The sequence below is a fragment of the Plectropomus leopardus genome, chromosome 17 (assembly GCF_026936395.1).
Source record: "Plectropomus leopardus strain MGB_pleo_1.0 chromosome 17, ASM2693639v1, whole genome shotgun sequence".
Classification (NCBI taxonomy): domain Eukaryota; kingdom Metazoa; phylum Chordata; class Actinopteri; order Perciformes; family Serranidae; genus Plectropomus; species Plectropomus leopardus.
In genome coordinates, this window is record NC_142192.1 from 1,449,117 (window position 1) to 1,462,033 (window position 12,917).

The 12,917-nt window shown below is 39.3% G+C and overlaps 1 protein-coding gene across 5 annotated transcripts in view; it reads left to right on the forward strand.

Annotated features, from left to right (window-relative positions):
• Positions 1–12,917, forward strand: part of gabbr1b (gamma-aminobutyric acid (GABA) B receptor, 1b) — a 211,805-nt gene extending 198,888 nt beyond the window's left edge. For all 5 annotated transcript variants that reach the window (XM_088090062.1, XM_088090064.1, XM_088090063.1 and 2 more), the window contains 3 exons: positions 6,312–6,440; positions 8,115–8,258; positions 9,007–12,917. In XM_088090062.1, coding sequence (XP_087946188.1) covers positions 6,312–6,440; positions 8,115–8,258; positions 9,007–9,297 — 564 coding nt within the window. In that variant the 3' untranslated portion in view covers positions 9,298–12,917. The remainder of the gene's footprint in view (positions 1–6,311; positions 6,441–8,114; positions 8,259–9,006) is intronic.

A 12,917-nucleotide genomic window follows, 5' to 3' on the forward strand; every position in this document is an offset into this window, starting at 1 on the left:
ATTTCCGTCGTCGTACTTTAATTCATCTCTGAGGATTATCCATTATGCACCGAACCCAATTTAAGCCTAAACTGAGTGGGTGAAATGCAAATTGGTCCAGGGAGAGAAGTGTTTATTGCTGTCTTTCCTCTCCTCTCTTTCCTTCTGCTTTGCTCTGCTATTCATGAGCGAGTGGCCTGTCAGCCCCTCTCTCTTGAAAACAAATTAGTTTGATCCTGGTGCTGTGATCTGCAAACATTGGTTGGCTCTAGGATCTATTTATGGGATCTTCAATGTGTTTTGGATATAAAAAATAGTTGTCTGGTATTGTCGGAGCAGAAAATGGTCCATAATTCATAGGGACTTAATCTGTGGGAGAAAGTAGAGAAGTAGTTCTAATGAAAACTCTTCACAATGTGCTGTTTTGATAATCCGGAGAAACAGAGACACCGTGTCTGTGTTTGAGAGACATTGCTGAGGAAAGTTTGAGTTTTGTGAACACCACAAACTCAATATCATCCTCCTCTATTGTATTGACATGGACGCCTCCACTATCAATATATGCAACACCCACAATATTATCAAAGAGTGAAATTAATAATTTTACACTTATCATTATTGTAATATGACATGCATCATCATTCCATTATTGCTGTGCATCTCTCCCCCTCTCATTCTCTTTCCTTTTTGTAATTCAATTGTTATTTACGACATCTATTGCACGTCTGTCCGTCCTGGAAGAGGGATCCCTTATTATCCTCTGCCACTCTTCCTAAGGTTTCTTCCTTTTTTCCCCCCATTACAGGAGTTCTTTTTAGGGAGTTTTTCCTTCGGTGATGTGAGGGTCTAAGGGCAGAGGATTGTCATATGCTGTAAAGCCCTCTGAGGCAAACCATGTTTTGTGATAATGGGCTTTATAAATAAAATTGAATTGACTTGACGTGACATCAGAAAACTCAGAGGCATAAATCTCCCATCCTTCACCTGCAACACCAAAATATCTGCATGTTGTTTTTAGACTTTTTTGTTTATGTGTAAATGAATCATCCGTGTGCCTTAAATTGCCCTTTGTAGGACAGAGAGCCGATCACACTGAGACGCGTCACTAGAGAAACGCAACTAGCAAACCCTTGTTTCCCTATGGTACAATGCGCTTTTTGGGCGTTCCTCTTTTGCTGCTGCGCGTCACATTTTTCTGCCGGTTTTTGGATGTGAAGTTAAAATATTTACAACTTTTCAGCTCAAGGTGCAGAGTCGCGCAACTTGTCGATGTCACTTTTTGCCACGCACACGAAGCTCTGCTCCACAGGTGCTTTCAGCTGTATTTCAGATGCACTTCAAAGGTGTTTTTTTAACGGTTGGTTACAGTTTGTCACCATAGCAGCCATATCTTTGTGTCTTAATAAAATGTAAAAAGGTACAGTCATCATGAATGTTGACATTAACTGTTTTTGTATCCGGCTGTAAGCATATTTATTTATGCTATAAAGCTGGCATTTTAATATTGACGTTTATGGGGATTTACTCTGTTCTAGAGCCAGCCTCAAGTGGTTGTCAATGGAACTGTAGTTTTGGCTCTTTTCATGATGACTTCATTTTTCATCCTCACAGGGTCATGCTTGGCTTAGTTCTCAAATAAGTGAGTGTGACAGACTTCATGGCCCCAATGACGTGTGTTGTAACCATAATGACAAACAACAATCAACAATCAACATTATCTTTCAAATTCTTCAAAGGACCACGACAAAAATGATGGATGCATGGATGGATGCATGGTGCATGGTAGGATGCATGGAAAGAAGATGGATGAACGGACGGACGAACAGGCTAACAGTTTGGTTGATGGATGGATGGGTGGATGGATGGATGGATGGATGGATGGACGGGCAGATAGGTTGACTGATTGATGGATGGATGGATGCATGGACAGATGGATTGATGGATGCATGGTTGGATGTATTGAAAGATGATGAATGGATGGATGGACAGACGGACGGGCGGACAGTTTGATGGATGGATAGATGGACAGATGATGATGGATGGATGGATGGATGGACGAATGGATGGATGGTTGGAAGGATGCATGGACGGATGATGGATGCATGGATGGATGGATGGATTGAAGGACAAATGGATGGATGGATGGATGGACTGAATGACAAATGGATGGATGGATGGATGGACTGAATGACAAATGGATGGATGGATGAATGGATGGATGGATGGATGGATGGAAGGATGGATGGAACGACAAATGGATGCATGGATGGATGGATGGATGGATGGATGGATGCAGACTGTGTGGAAACAGTCCTTTTCCAGATGAATGACAGTGGTTAGTTCTCCCCCCATGAACCCCCAAAGTGCACAAAAATGCTGTTTGTTCCAGTAAAGGGCTGAAATGAATTGGATGAGTAGTGTGTAAGCGGAGGGCAGGATTGTATTTGTGCATTGCTGTGTGTGAGTAATGACACAGCAGAGAAAACATGGCTGCTGCTGGTCTCAGCCTACTGCATCCATTTGCCAGTCTGGATGGGATTTTTCAGCTTTGGCTCAGAGGTGACTGACTGTTGATCAATATGTATTGATTTCCAGCCTCACCTCCACCTCTCTTGTGTTTCATTTGATGTCGTGCTCAGTCTCTGTCCGTTTCTCTTCTCCTCCTGCCACCTCTCTCTCACTCCTTCTGATTCTTTCCTTTTTACATTCTTTCACTCTTACACTTTCTTATTCAGATTAAAGTTTGTAGGCATGACAGAAATAAAACCTGAGTTTCCAGGTTGACCATTTATATCACAATCATATGATGAGCAGTCTTAGGGCCCTGGATGTTGTGGGGCTGTCATGGTTGACACAACTCTGCAGCATTGCGTGGACATCGGGGGCAGTGCCTCTGGACTGGCAGACTGGGCTGGTGGTCCCTCTTTTTAAGAAGAGGGACCGGAGGGTATGTTCCAATTATAGGGGGATCACACTCCTCAGCCTCCCTGGTAAGGTCTGTTCAGGGGTACTGGAGAGGAGGGTCTGCTGGACAGTCGAACCTTGGATTCAGGAGGAACAGTGCGGTTTTCGTCCTGGTCATGGAACTGTGGACCAGCTCTGGACCCTTGGCAGGATCCTTAAGGAGTTTGCCCAACCAGTCCACGTGTGCTTTGTGGATTTGGAGAAGGCATTCGACTATGTCCCTCGGGGAGTCTTGTGGGGGATACTCCGGGAATATGGGGTATCGGACCCCCTGATACGGGCCGTCCGTTCCCTGTATGACCGGTGCCAGAGCTTGGTGCGCATTGCCAGCAGTAAGTCAGACTCGTTCCCGGTGAGGGTTGGACTCCGCCAGGGCTGCCCTTTGTCACCGATTCTGTTCATAACTTTTATGGACAGAATGCCAGTAGGAGACCCCGTGGAAGACCCAGGACATGCTGGAGAGACTATGTCTCTCAGCTGGCCTGGGAATGCCTTGGGACCACCCGGTAAGAGCTGGACGAAGTGGCCGGGAAAAAGGAAGTCTGGGCTTCCCTGCTTAGGCTGCTGCCCCCACAACCCGACCCCGGATGAGCAGAAGAAAATAGATGGATGGATAGATGATTAGTAACAATGAAACGAGACATGAGTCAAATTCAGCAAATTATAATATTATTCTTAAAGGTCCAGTGTGTAGGATTTAGGGGGTTATACTGACAGAAATGGAATATAATATAACAAGTCTGTATTCTTTAGTTTATAATCAGCTGAAAATAAGATTGGTTGTGATTTTGTTACCTTAGGAAGAGCTGTTTATATCTGCATAGGGAGCAGGTCCTCGTCTACGGAGATTGCCATGTTGCACTAAAATGTTTCTACAGTAGCTATCACACTGGTGAATGATTCTTGATTTCACATCAGCCACTACAGTTAGCATCTTTTCCACGACAAGCAGCTTCCGATCGATTCAGATTTGTTTGTTGTGTGTAAAGAGACTTTTACATATAATACGGCTCCTTTGATTATCAGAGAAAATAGAAGCGCACACATTATGCTAGCAGTCCACGTCTAACATGCCAAACAGCATCAGTGAAACATTGATTTGTAACATGAATTTCTTTTATTCAGTTTTTTAAACCCTGAAGCAACATCACAATTATATGCTGCTTTCAGACCCCTTTCACAAGCATTTGATAACTTTGATCTGATTTAGTGTGATTTCTTTCAAAAACACAAGAAAAAGGTAATAGGCAACTTGATAAAAACTATTTCACAAATTGCAAGAAATTATATATATATATATATATATATATATATATATATATATATATATATATATAGGAAAATGTCTAAGGAAAAAAGAAAAAACCTAGGGAAAAGCTATATTTATAATTATCAGAATATCAGAATCAGAATAGAATTTTTAAGCACTTTTTACAGGTCATTTACATGATGTTGTTGGTTTTTTTTTTTTTTGGTTTTTTTTTAACTTTCTTTTCCTTTTTTAATGTATTTTATTATATTCTTACAAAGTTTTTTTTGTAAATTCAGCCTTCTTCTCCTGCTGTCCAAAGCCATCAAACCAATTTGCTTAGGTTTCCAAGGGTTAAATCACCTGGTCTGTTTAATCTGGAGAGGAAGAGATCTCTGTTGATAATCCAGCTCTTGGTAAAGACCTCCTGAAAAAAATGATCACTGGTGGCACTCTAACCAGAAGTATCAACTAGCTGCAATCTGCAGCCCTTACCATGAGATGTCACTAAATCCCCTTTATTGATAATCTTAATGCAGATATAATTTCTCTCATATTTGGAGTCTTGCTGATAATATTCAGGTTTTTTTTCTGTCAGTACCTGTTATATTTGAGGAGCAACACTATAGTAAAATATTTTTGATTTTCTCAACTTTGATAAAAAGTTTTTACTTAAATACGTATATAAACCTGAAATGAAAATGTTGTATGTCAGTGATGCTAGTATAATATGAATGCATACACAAGGAGAAACACTAGAGGGCGACATTATTCAGTTTAGCCTTTATAAGAATGTGGAGGTCATTTGTTTATTTGGTTTTCATATTGGATTCTGTTTAAAGCTTCAACTTTTAGTAAAGATTCAACAAAGATTATCCTCCAAAGAGTTTAAACCTTTGAAATCTGGAACAACATTAGTTTTCCACTGTTCACAGAGTAGCTGAGCCTTTCGGACTGGAAGTTTGAATATTCCTGTGGCTAAACACACCATGAAAGCATGGTATGATGGGATTTATTTAAACTGACTAACTTTTCAATGCTTAATATACAGTAATGTTTTTCTTTTTTTGTTTTTTTTTTCTTGTTGTTTGATTGCATTGCTGATATTGTTTTATGATTGTCCTGAATGCAGCATTTTAAAGGTGGTGTCTTTGTAAGATTGTCACAGTCTATGAAAGGGGCTTTTTTTGTATTCTTAGTAATAATCTGTCATATTTATTGCGTGCTATTCTAGAGGCCAGAAAAAGATGTTGTATGCTTTCATCAGTGCACACCTCTGGTGAATGCAGCTTTAATCACTTTTTGTCTTAATGTGTCATTACACCCTAAGCGCAATCTGACATGTGTTGGTGTATTTTTAATGTTTCTTGTCCCATGAATTTAAGGCCTTTTGTGTTTTTCAAACCACCCTGAGTGCCCGGACTTTGATCTTATATACCACTTTCCTTTCCTCTTAGTTTTTGGAAATAAATCTCTCTTTTTTTGCTGTTCACAGGCTGTTTGATCCTTAATCAACTTAGTTTGATTCTTTTGAAAACATAGTAAAAACAAAATAAAAAAAAGTGACCACCTTGACAAAAGAAGTCCCGAAAAATTGCAAGAAATTAGTAACAATAGCCTAAAAATTTGTTTTAAAGAAATTACATAATTAGTAGATTATTTTTAAAAATAGGGAAAATGTCCTCAAAAGTACATTTCTAATTCTAATATTTTTATATTTCAAAAGCTCTTCTTTGTTTCTGTTTCTTCTTTTATTTTACTTTTTTGCTTTTGTTCAGGTAATTTTCTTTAAACATTTTTACTTATTTCTTGCCAATTTTTGGGCCATGTTTTGCTTGTTACCCATTCCCATGTTTTTGATAAAAATAAGACCTAATTGCTCAAATGTTTAAAGGATAATTATGTATTTTTTGGTTATATGTTTAAATGACATGGCTATTTTTGTTGTTTTGTCTGTCTTCTTTATCATGTATGACAATGTTTTATCCGTAAAAGTATTTTTCATTTATTTCAAGGATAAGGTCCTCTTGTTGTGGCTAACATTGACCTGATCTTATCTTTTTCTGTAATGAGAGACTTACTAACTAAATATGTTGTTTCACTCCTCTGTTGTCCTCAGGTGCTGTGCATGATAACAGCTCCAGTCACCATGATCCTGTCCTCTCAGCAGGACGCCTCCTTCGCGTTCGCCTCCTTGGCCATTGTCTTCTCAGTCTACATCACCCTGGTGGTTCTGTTCATCCCCAAGGTAATAGTTGAGCGCTGCCTCCTCTCATCAGCCCCTCCCTGCAGATCACAGCAGCAGTTTAAGTGTCAGCAGAAATGGATTGCTTTTCATCAGGGATCTAAGTCATCTGAGCTGCTGTAATATATCACATAATGACCTGTGGATTAGACCTGTGCTGCTGTGTCAGCATCACTACATACTCCAGTCTTCACCAGTCCACTCAGCTGTCACCAGTGTATTCATTTACTCTCACAGAAAACACTTTGATTATTGAAGATTTTACAGAGGAGAGGTCACGGTCATACACTATACAGCCAAAAATATATGGACAGGTTAACATTTGATGGTTAAATTAACTGATTCCCTGTGCATTAGTGTGATGCTGTACCAGCTTCCACTCCTCTGGTTTTGGTCTTTCCACCACATCTATCACACACACACACACACACACACACACACACACACACACACACACACACACACACACAAATTGAAAACAATCTTCTAATCTCACTCTGACAGCAAAACACATATACAGTATGTGCATTTAAGGAACACAAACCATGAAATACAGCTGCAGCAGCAAAGTACAACCTCAGTTCCAAAAAAGTTGGTGTAGTGTAAAATGTGAATAAAAACTAGAAGAATGAAATGATTTGCAAATCCATTTTGACTTATATTCTGTTAATTATAGTACAAAGAAGAGATATTTAGTGTTCAAACTACACGTGGAATTCCCCCATTCTTCCTGTAACTATACTGCATACTGTTCTTTGTATTTTGTTGACCAATGTGTAGTTCTGTAAGTGAACAAAATTATTTTTGTTATCATGTTTTCCAATGTAACTCAACAACAGCTTTTCATGGTTCTCTCCAAATTGATCTAATGTTGTCCAACTGATTCAAACAAAGCTGATCTGGAGAATTAGGTGTCAACTTGCTAAGAATGAATGGTTTTAAAATTTGTTGAAAGGAAATGAATTAATTTGTGGCTCACTTTTTAAATACCATACTTTGAGTCAGAGTTCGGGGAAAGGTATCAAGTATTTTCAAGTCCAAGTGAAATCAAAAGTCAGTGGTGTTGAAGTCCAAGTCGAGTTGCAAGTTTTTTTGTTTTTAGTCAAGTCTGGGGTCTTAACATTTGTGACTTGAGTCTCTTAGTCATGTGACGTAAAGCCAGACCTCTAGTATTTACAGTAGATGTTATTAGATGATGTAGATGTTATTATTATGTGAAAAATCACAGCATACAGTGGAATCAATTTTAACTTCAACATAAGAAGCTCAGCATTAACGGGCTGACCAAGGAGTCAAAAAATATAAATACATTCAAACGTAGGTAGATGCATACTTATTAAAGTTACAGTTAGACAATAAGAAAATCCGGAAAATTATATAATATGATTAGATAATTACAAAATCAAATTAAGTTCTTTACAGTCAAGCAAGCACAGTTAATACGAGGTTGTGCAATGCTAGACTCAGTGTTGAAAGTAACCCCTTATATCCCTATAGTCATAATTCTAAAATACTAAGCACCAAATAATCATAATAATTACCTATATTTAGGTTTAGACAAATATGTTATACTAAATTAAGCCCCATCAGAAAACTGAGCCCTGATGTGCTCCTTCAGTAAGTATATTCCTGACTAGTTTTCATGTTCAGTAAGGGAAGCATTTGCATGATTTGTAGATGCGGCGTCTGATCACACGGGGTGAGTGGCAGTCGGATGCTCAGGAGACCATGAAGACGGGCTCGTCCACCAATAATAATGACGAGGAGAAGTCCAGACAGCTGGAGAGAGAGAACAAGGAGCTACAGAAGATCATCCAGGAGGTCAGCCCGGCCTTTTCACTTTCCACACCAGTCTCTTTTTTTTCTTTTTCTACATATGTGGAAAATTAAAATCTTATTGGGATTAAAGGGGAAGTTCAGATCTTTAGTGTTAAGGTTATATGGGGTTTTATCTATTGTCAGTGTGTGACCATTTATTTTTTTACCATCAATTTTTTCACTTTTTTTTTTTTTTTACCATTTTTTCTCTATCGACTTTATTACCTTTTTTCTTATCATCTATTTGTTTTACTATCTGTTATTTTCACCATCTATTTTTCACCTTCTCTGTACTTCTCACCATCTATTTTCTTCGCACCTTCTGTTTTTTCAGTTTTTGTTTTCTTTTCACTGTATTCTATTCACCATCAATTTCTGTTTTACCATCTATTTTCTTTTTCCATCTACTTTTACCATCTATTTTTTTCAATATCTTTTTGTCTTTTCTCCATATAATGGTTTTGAGTATCTTTTTTCCCCCCCCTTGTTTCTTCAGAGGCTCTGTAGATATCACTAGATAGATATGAACATTTTTTTTTTGGTAATTTTGGTAAACTGACCCCCAAAGCCATATTTAGAGAATCATTCAGAAGCAAGCCCGGTATGTGCTCATCCCCATTCTCTAGTCTTGACAACTTCTTGACAACTCCTGTCAACTATGAAAGCATAAGCCTTCCATAAAACTGTCTTAGAGGATTAGAGGATTTGTCCCTGGTGAAAATTGTTGAGTGGCTGTGGTTTGTCCCCTCAGAAAGAAGAGCGTGTGTCTGAGCTCAGGAACCAGCTGTCTGAGCGGCAGGCTCTGCGCTCCAGGAGAAGAGCGTCCACTCTCACCAATCAGAACCACAGCTCTCCATCCCGCGCCATTCCCCAGAGCGATCCCCGGTCCCTGGCCCCTCCTCCGGGCTACCCCGCCCCCATCTCCGACCTCCACCCCGTTGCTCCATCCTTCGGCAACTCGTCCAGCCTCTACCAGCAGCCAGACAGCAAGATCAGCCGAAATAACTGCCACACCAGCCGGCTGCAGCTGCTCTACAAGTGAGGTGGTGATGAATGCTGGAGGGACAGTAATGACATTCACATACAGATGGAGAAAATGAAGTTTGAAAAAGCAATGTGAAACTGTTGGAGGGGCTGACTCCAAAACTCATTCCACCAATCAGCAGAGGCCCGAGGATAACCAGTTCTCAAGCCGATCAACTTGTTATTTTTGTTTCTCTTAGAGAAAAAGATGTACATACATCTTGTTAATCATACAGTTTTGCATCTAACCTGCCAGCGATTTATTATGTGCCATCTAGAGTAAAGTTGCAGTGAGAATGCACTGTTGGTTAGGCCCTGGCCCCTCTAGCTATAGCTGCTAAGTTGCCCATCCATCCATCCACTGTAGCACTGCACATGATGCAGGTTACAGTGGTGGCAGACATGGGAATTCATGCTCATTTCTGAAACAAACAGCGCTCCCCTTTAGGTTAAAGAGGACAAAAGCAGCTTCTCATCGTTGATGCTGTCAGCTGAAATGACATCAGATTTAATTCATGAAGACGATTTGCTGTGTTGTTGATACCTGGCCTGCAGATATGTCAGACCACATGGTGGACCACAAACAGTTACTGCTGCTTGGCTTTCACGATGTGCAGGATGTCATCCGATTGTTCCTGTTTTAATTATTATTATTCAAGTCACTGTAGGTGTTCATGTAACAGGCGAACTGTTTTTGTAGTATCACAAACAGTGCCACCAGATGGCAATATGAATACATTTGATTGCAGATTGAAAACTGCACGCACACATGCTAGTCACTGAATTCTCCCCAACAATTTCTTGCAAATGTTTCACAATAAAAGCCTTTTCAGAAATTGAAGGGATTCTCTCCACCAATACAGTAGGCATTAGGTTTCCATTTACCCTTTGGATTGCACAAATTCAAATTCCGAATATAAAATATGCCTAATGGGAACATGTCAGTTTCCAAAAAACTCCCATTTATTGCAAAAAAGTTTGCAATAAACTTTAACTACAGTTAATCAAACCTGCCAGCGACAGTTGTCATTTCAGCAGACAATAGATGGTCTTTGACTAGATGGAGCAACAGTAGCTATCAGCTGGTGGAGCTCATGACAGAGCATTTTCTGTACCTTACAATATAGCCTCCTAATGTGTTTAGATAGTGCTATATACTGTATTAAGAGGCTGGACAGACTTCATGATGATGTCAGTTTTGTAACAAATAACTGGTTGTATCCAAAACATAATATGTTTTTTTGTTTTAGCTCCTCTTGTTCAATGGTTGATGGTGGGTGTTTTTTACATTGTTATGAGTCTCTGTTCAAAGAGACTGCTGAGTCATTGTACATAGTTGTGTGTATCCATGCTAAACCCCTCACTGTGGATTAACCCCATCCTGTTGAATCAGGGCTGAGAGGAAAAGTAAGCTGAGGACATTGCTGTCATCTGTCAGGTATTTACCCTATCAAGTGTTGTTAGCGCCACACTCCCAAGCTGAACATGAGGTTAAAAGCATCAATTCAAACACCTCTGTGTGTTTAATGTTAGGCTGCAGCTGTGTCTGTTTTTCTGTGGACAAGACAGATAAATACCAGAACTTAAATACAAGGGACCTGCTGTCAGCCAACAAGGCTTACATGTCAAACTTAAAGCTAAAGCAGTGAGATTTTCTCTGTCATATTTAAGCTTTTTGAAGTTGTTCTCTGGGAACTGAATTATTTTCATGTCTTAGAAATAAATTTACCTTGGTGCATGTTGCTGCATGTTTGGGAGATCGGTTTCTGGTTAAGGGAACAAAGGAGACATGTCAGTACAGACCACTATTAGCTGATATCTGTGGCAGCAGCTGTAGAATAACAAATTGCTAAATCTGAATTTTAAAGTCATAACTTAAAACTATATATATATTTTTTATTTACTGTGTATCTTATATTTGTATGCAAGATTTTAAAACATGAATCATTTTCTCAGTCTGATTTTTACAGGTATACAAAAGTTTCTAAACCATAACCATAACCTTTCTGACTTTTATCAACAGACGAATCAGTTTTTCTCTAGCAAGAGATCCTCCTGGCATGGCTGGTCATGAATTTGTTTAAGCACTGGCAACATGAGTCAACAGGACCACAGTGAAAACAAGATGTAATTTTGAGCTCACACATTTCCTCCACAGCGATGAACAGAGTTTCTGGTTAGGCTTGAAAATGAAACCAACAGGCTGGCATCAGATTTCCCCTGCATAAACCGCTGCAGCATTTCACATCTTGTTGTTTTCACTCTTCTGCTTTTTTGGTTTTATTCCCAAATATAGCTCTTTGTGGGGATTTTGTAGACAAACAGGCAGATTTCCTTTCTTCTAGTTTCAATGAAAAGGTATTTATGCCAGAAACTGAAATTACAACACGTGCTTGACTTCTGAATTCCTAATAATAACTTAAGAGAATAACAGGGATAAGAGCATGGGGCTTTTGTTTTCTTTTGCCACTTTTTCCACCTAAATTGGCATTTATATGCTTTTTTTTTTTAACACGGGAAAACCCACTAAAAATATATGACAGACTCTGTTCCCACTGCCACTAGACACTTTGGTATACTTTTTGTTTTTTGTAATGGTGTGTAACATTAGCCGTCATGAATGTGCTGGAAAAGGTTGGTAAAACAGTAGAAAGCAGCATGGAGGCCAGTGAAAATGTTCTGGTGGTTACTGCTTTTTTACATTTATTAATTAATCAGCTTCTCTGACAGACTCAGTGTGGGCTCATTTTGAATGATTTTCAAGCACTGCTTGGTTGGAGATGATCAGTGTTTTGTGGTGGTACATCACTGTATTGTGATGGAAAAGTTGGTAAAGCCAAAATTATCATGTCCACCGGGTTGCCTGTTTTCCATCATTGCTGATCGGAGCTGGAGCTGATGAATACCTGTTGCAGAATCCATTGTCCCGGGAATAAATGCTGATGATTGTATTATTGTAATTTTTCCCTTTAGGTACAGAAAGCATAGTGGATGTTAGTGGGTTTTTTTTTGTCCAGTTGGAAAGGGGTTTTAGTTTGTCTCTGAGCTTTAGGTTGCTATGGTGAAACATGGGATCTTTTAGTGTATGACCAAAGTCTTTAAAACAGCAGAGATTGTTGGCTGCACTGTATCAGGCACACCTGCTGTGTTGTATTTTTGACAGTAGCTGCTCAACAACCACGATAACCACAGCAAAGCAATCAGGATGAAAATCTCATGCCCGAGCCACACTGCCTACCTCTACCTGTGCATGACGGCAATCTCGCTGAACTGCTGCAGCTCATACACATGTTGTGTCCACACAGTAGACAGCTCATTGTACATTAAGTCTGCGTTTGATACTTGCCATCAGTGTTTTACATTAACAGCCTTATGTTAACTAATGAAGGGATTTTGTTTACAGAAAGGCTAAAGGACCGAGACAAAAACAGTTGAGTTGAAGATAAATATAAATAGTTTTATCATGTCTGTGAGATATTCTATAGATATAGACAGTAAAGTTGTTGTGAGAAGTGCACCAAAACAACATTGTTAAACCCTTTGAAACCTCAGCAAATTGGTTCTTAAAACACACACACACACACACACACACACACACACACACACACACACACACACACACATAGAGAAGGCAATAAG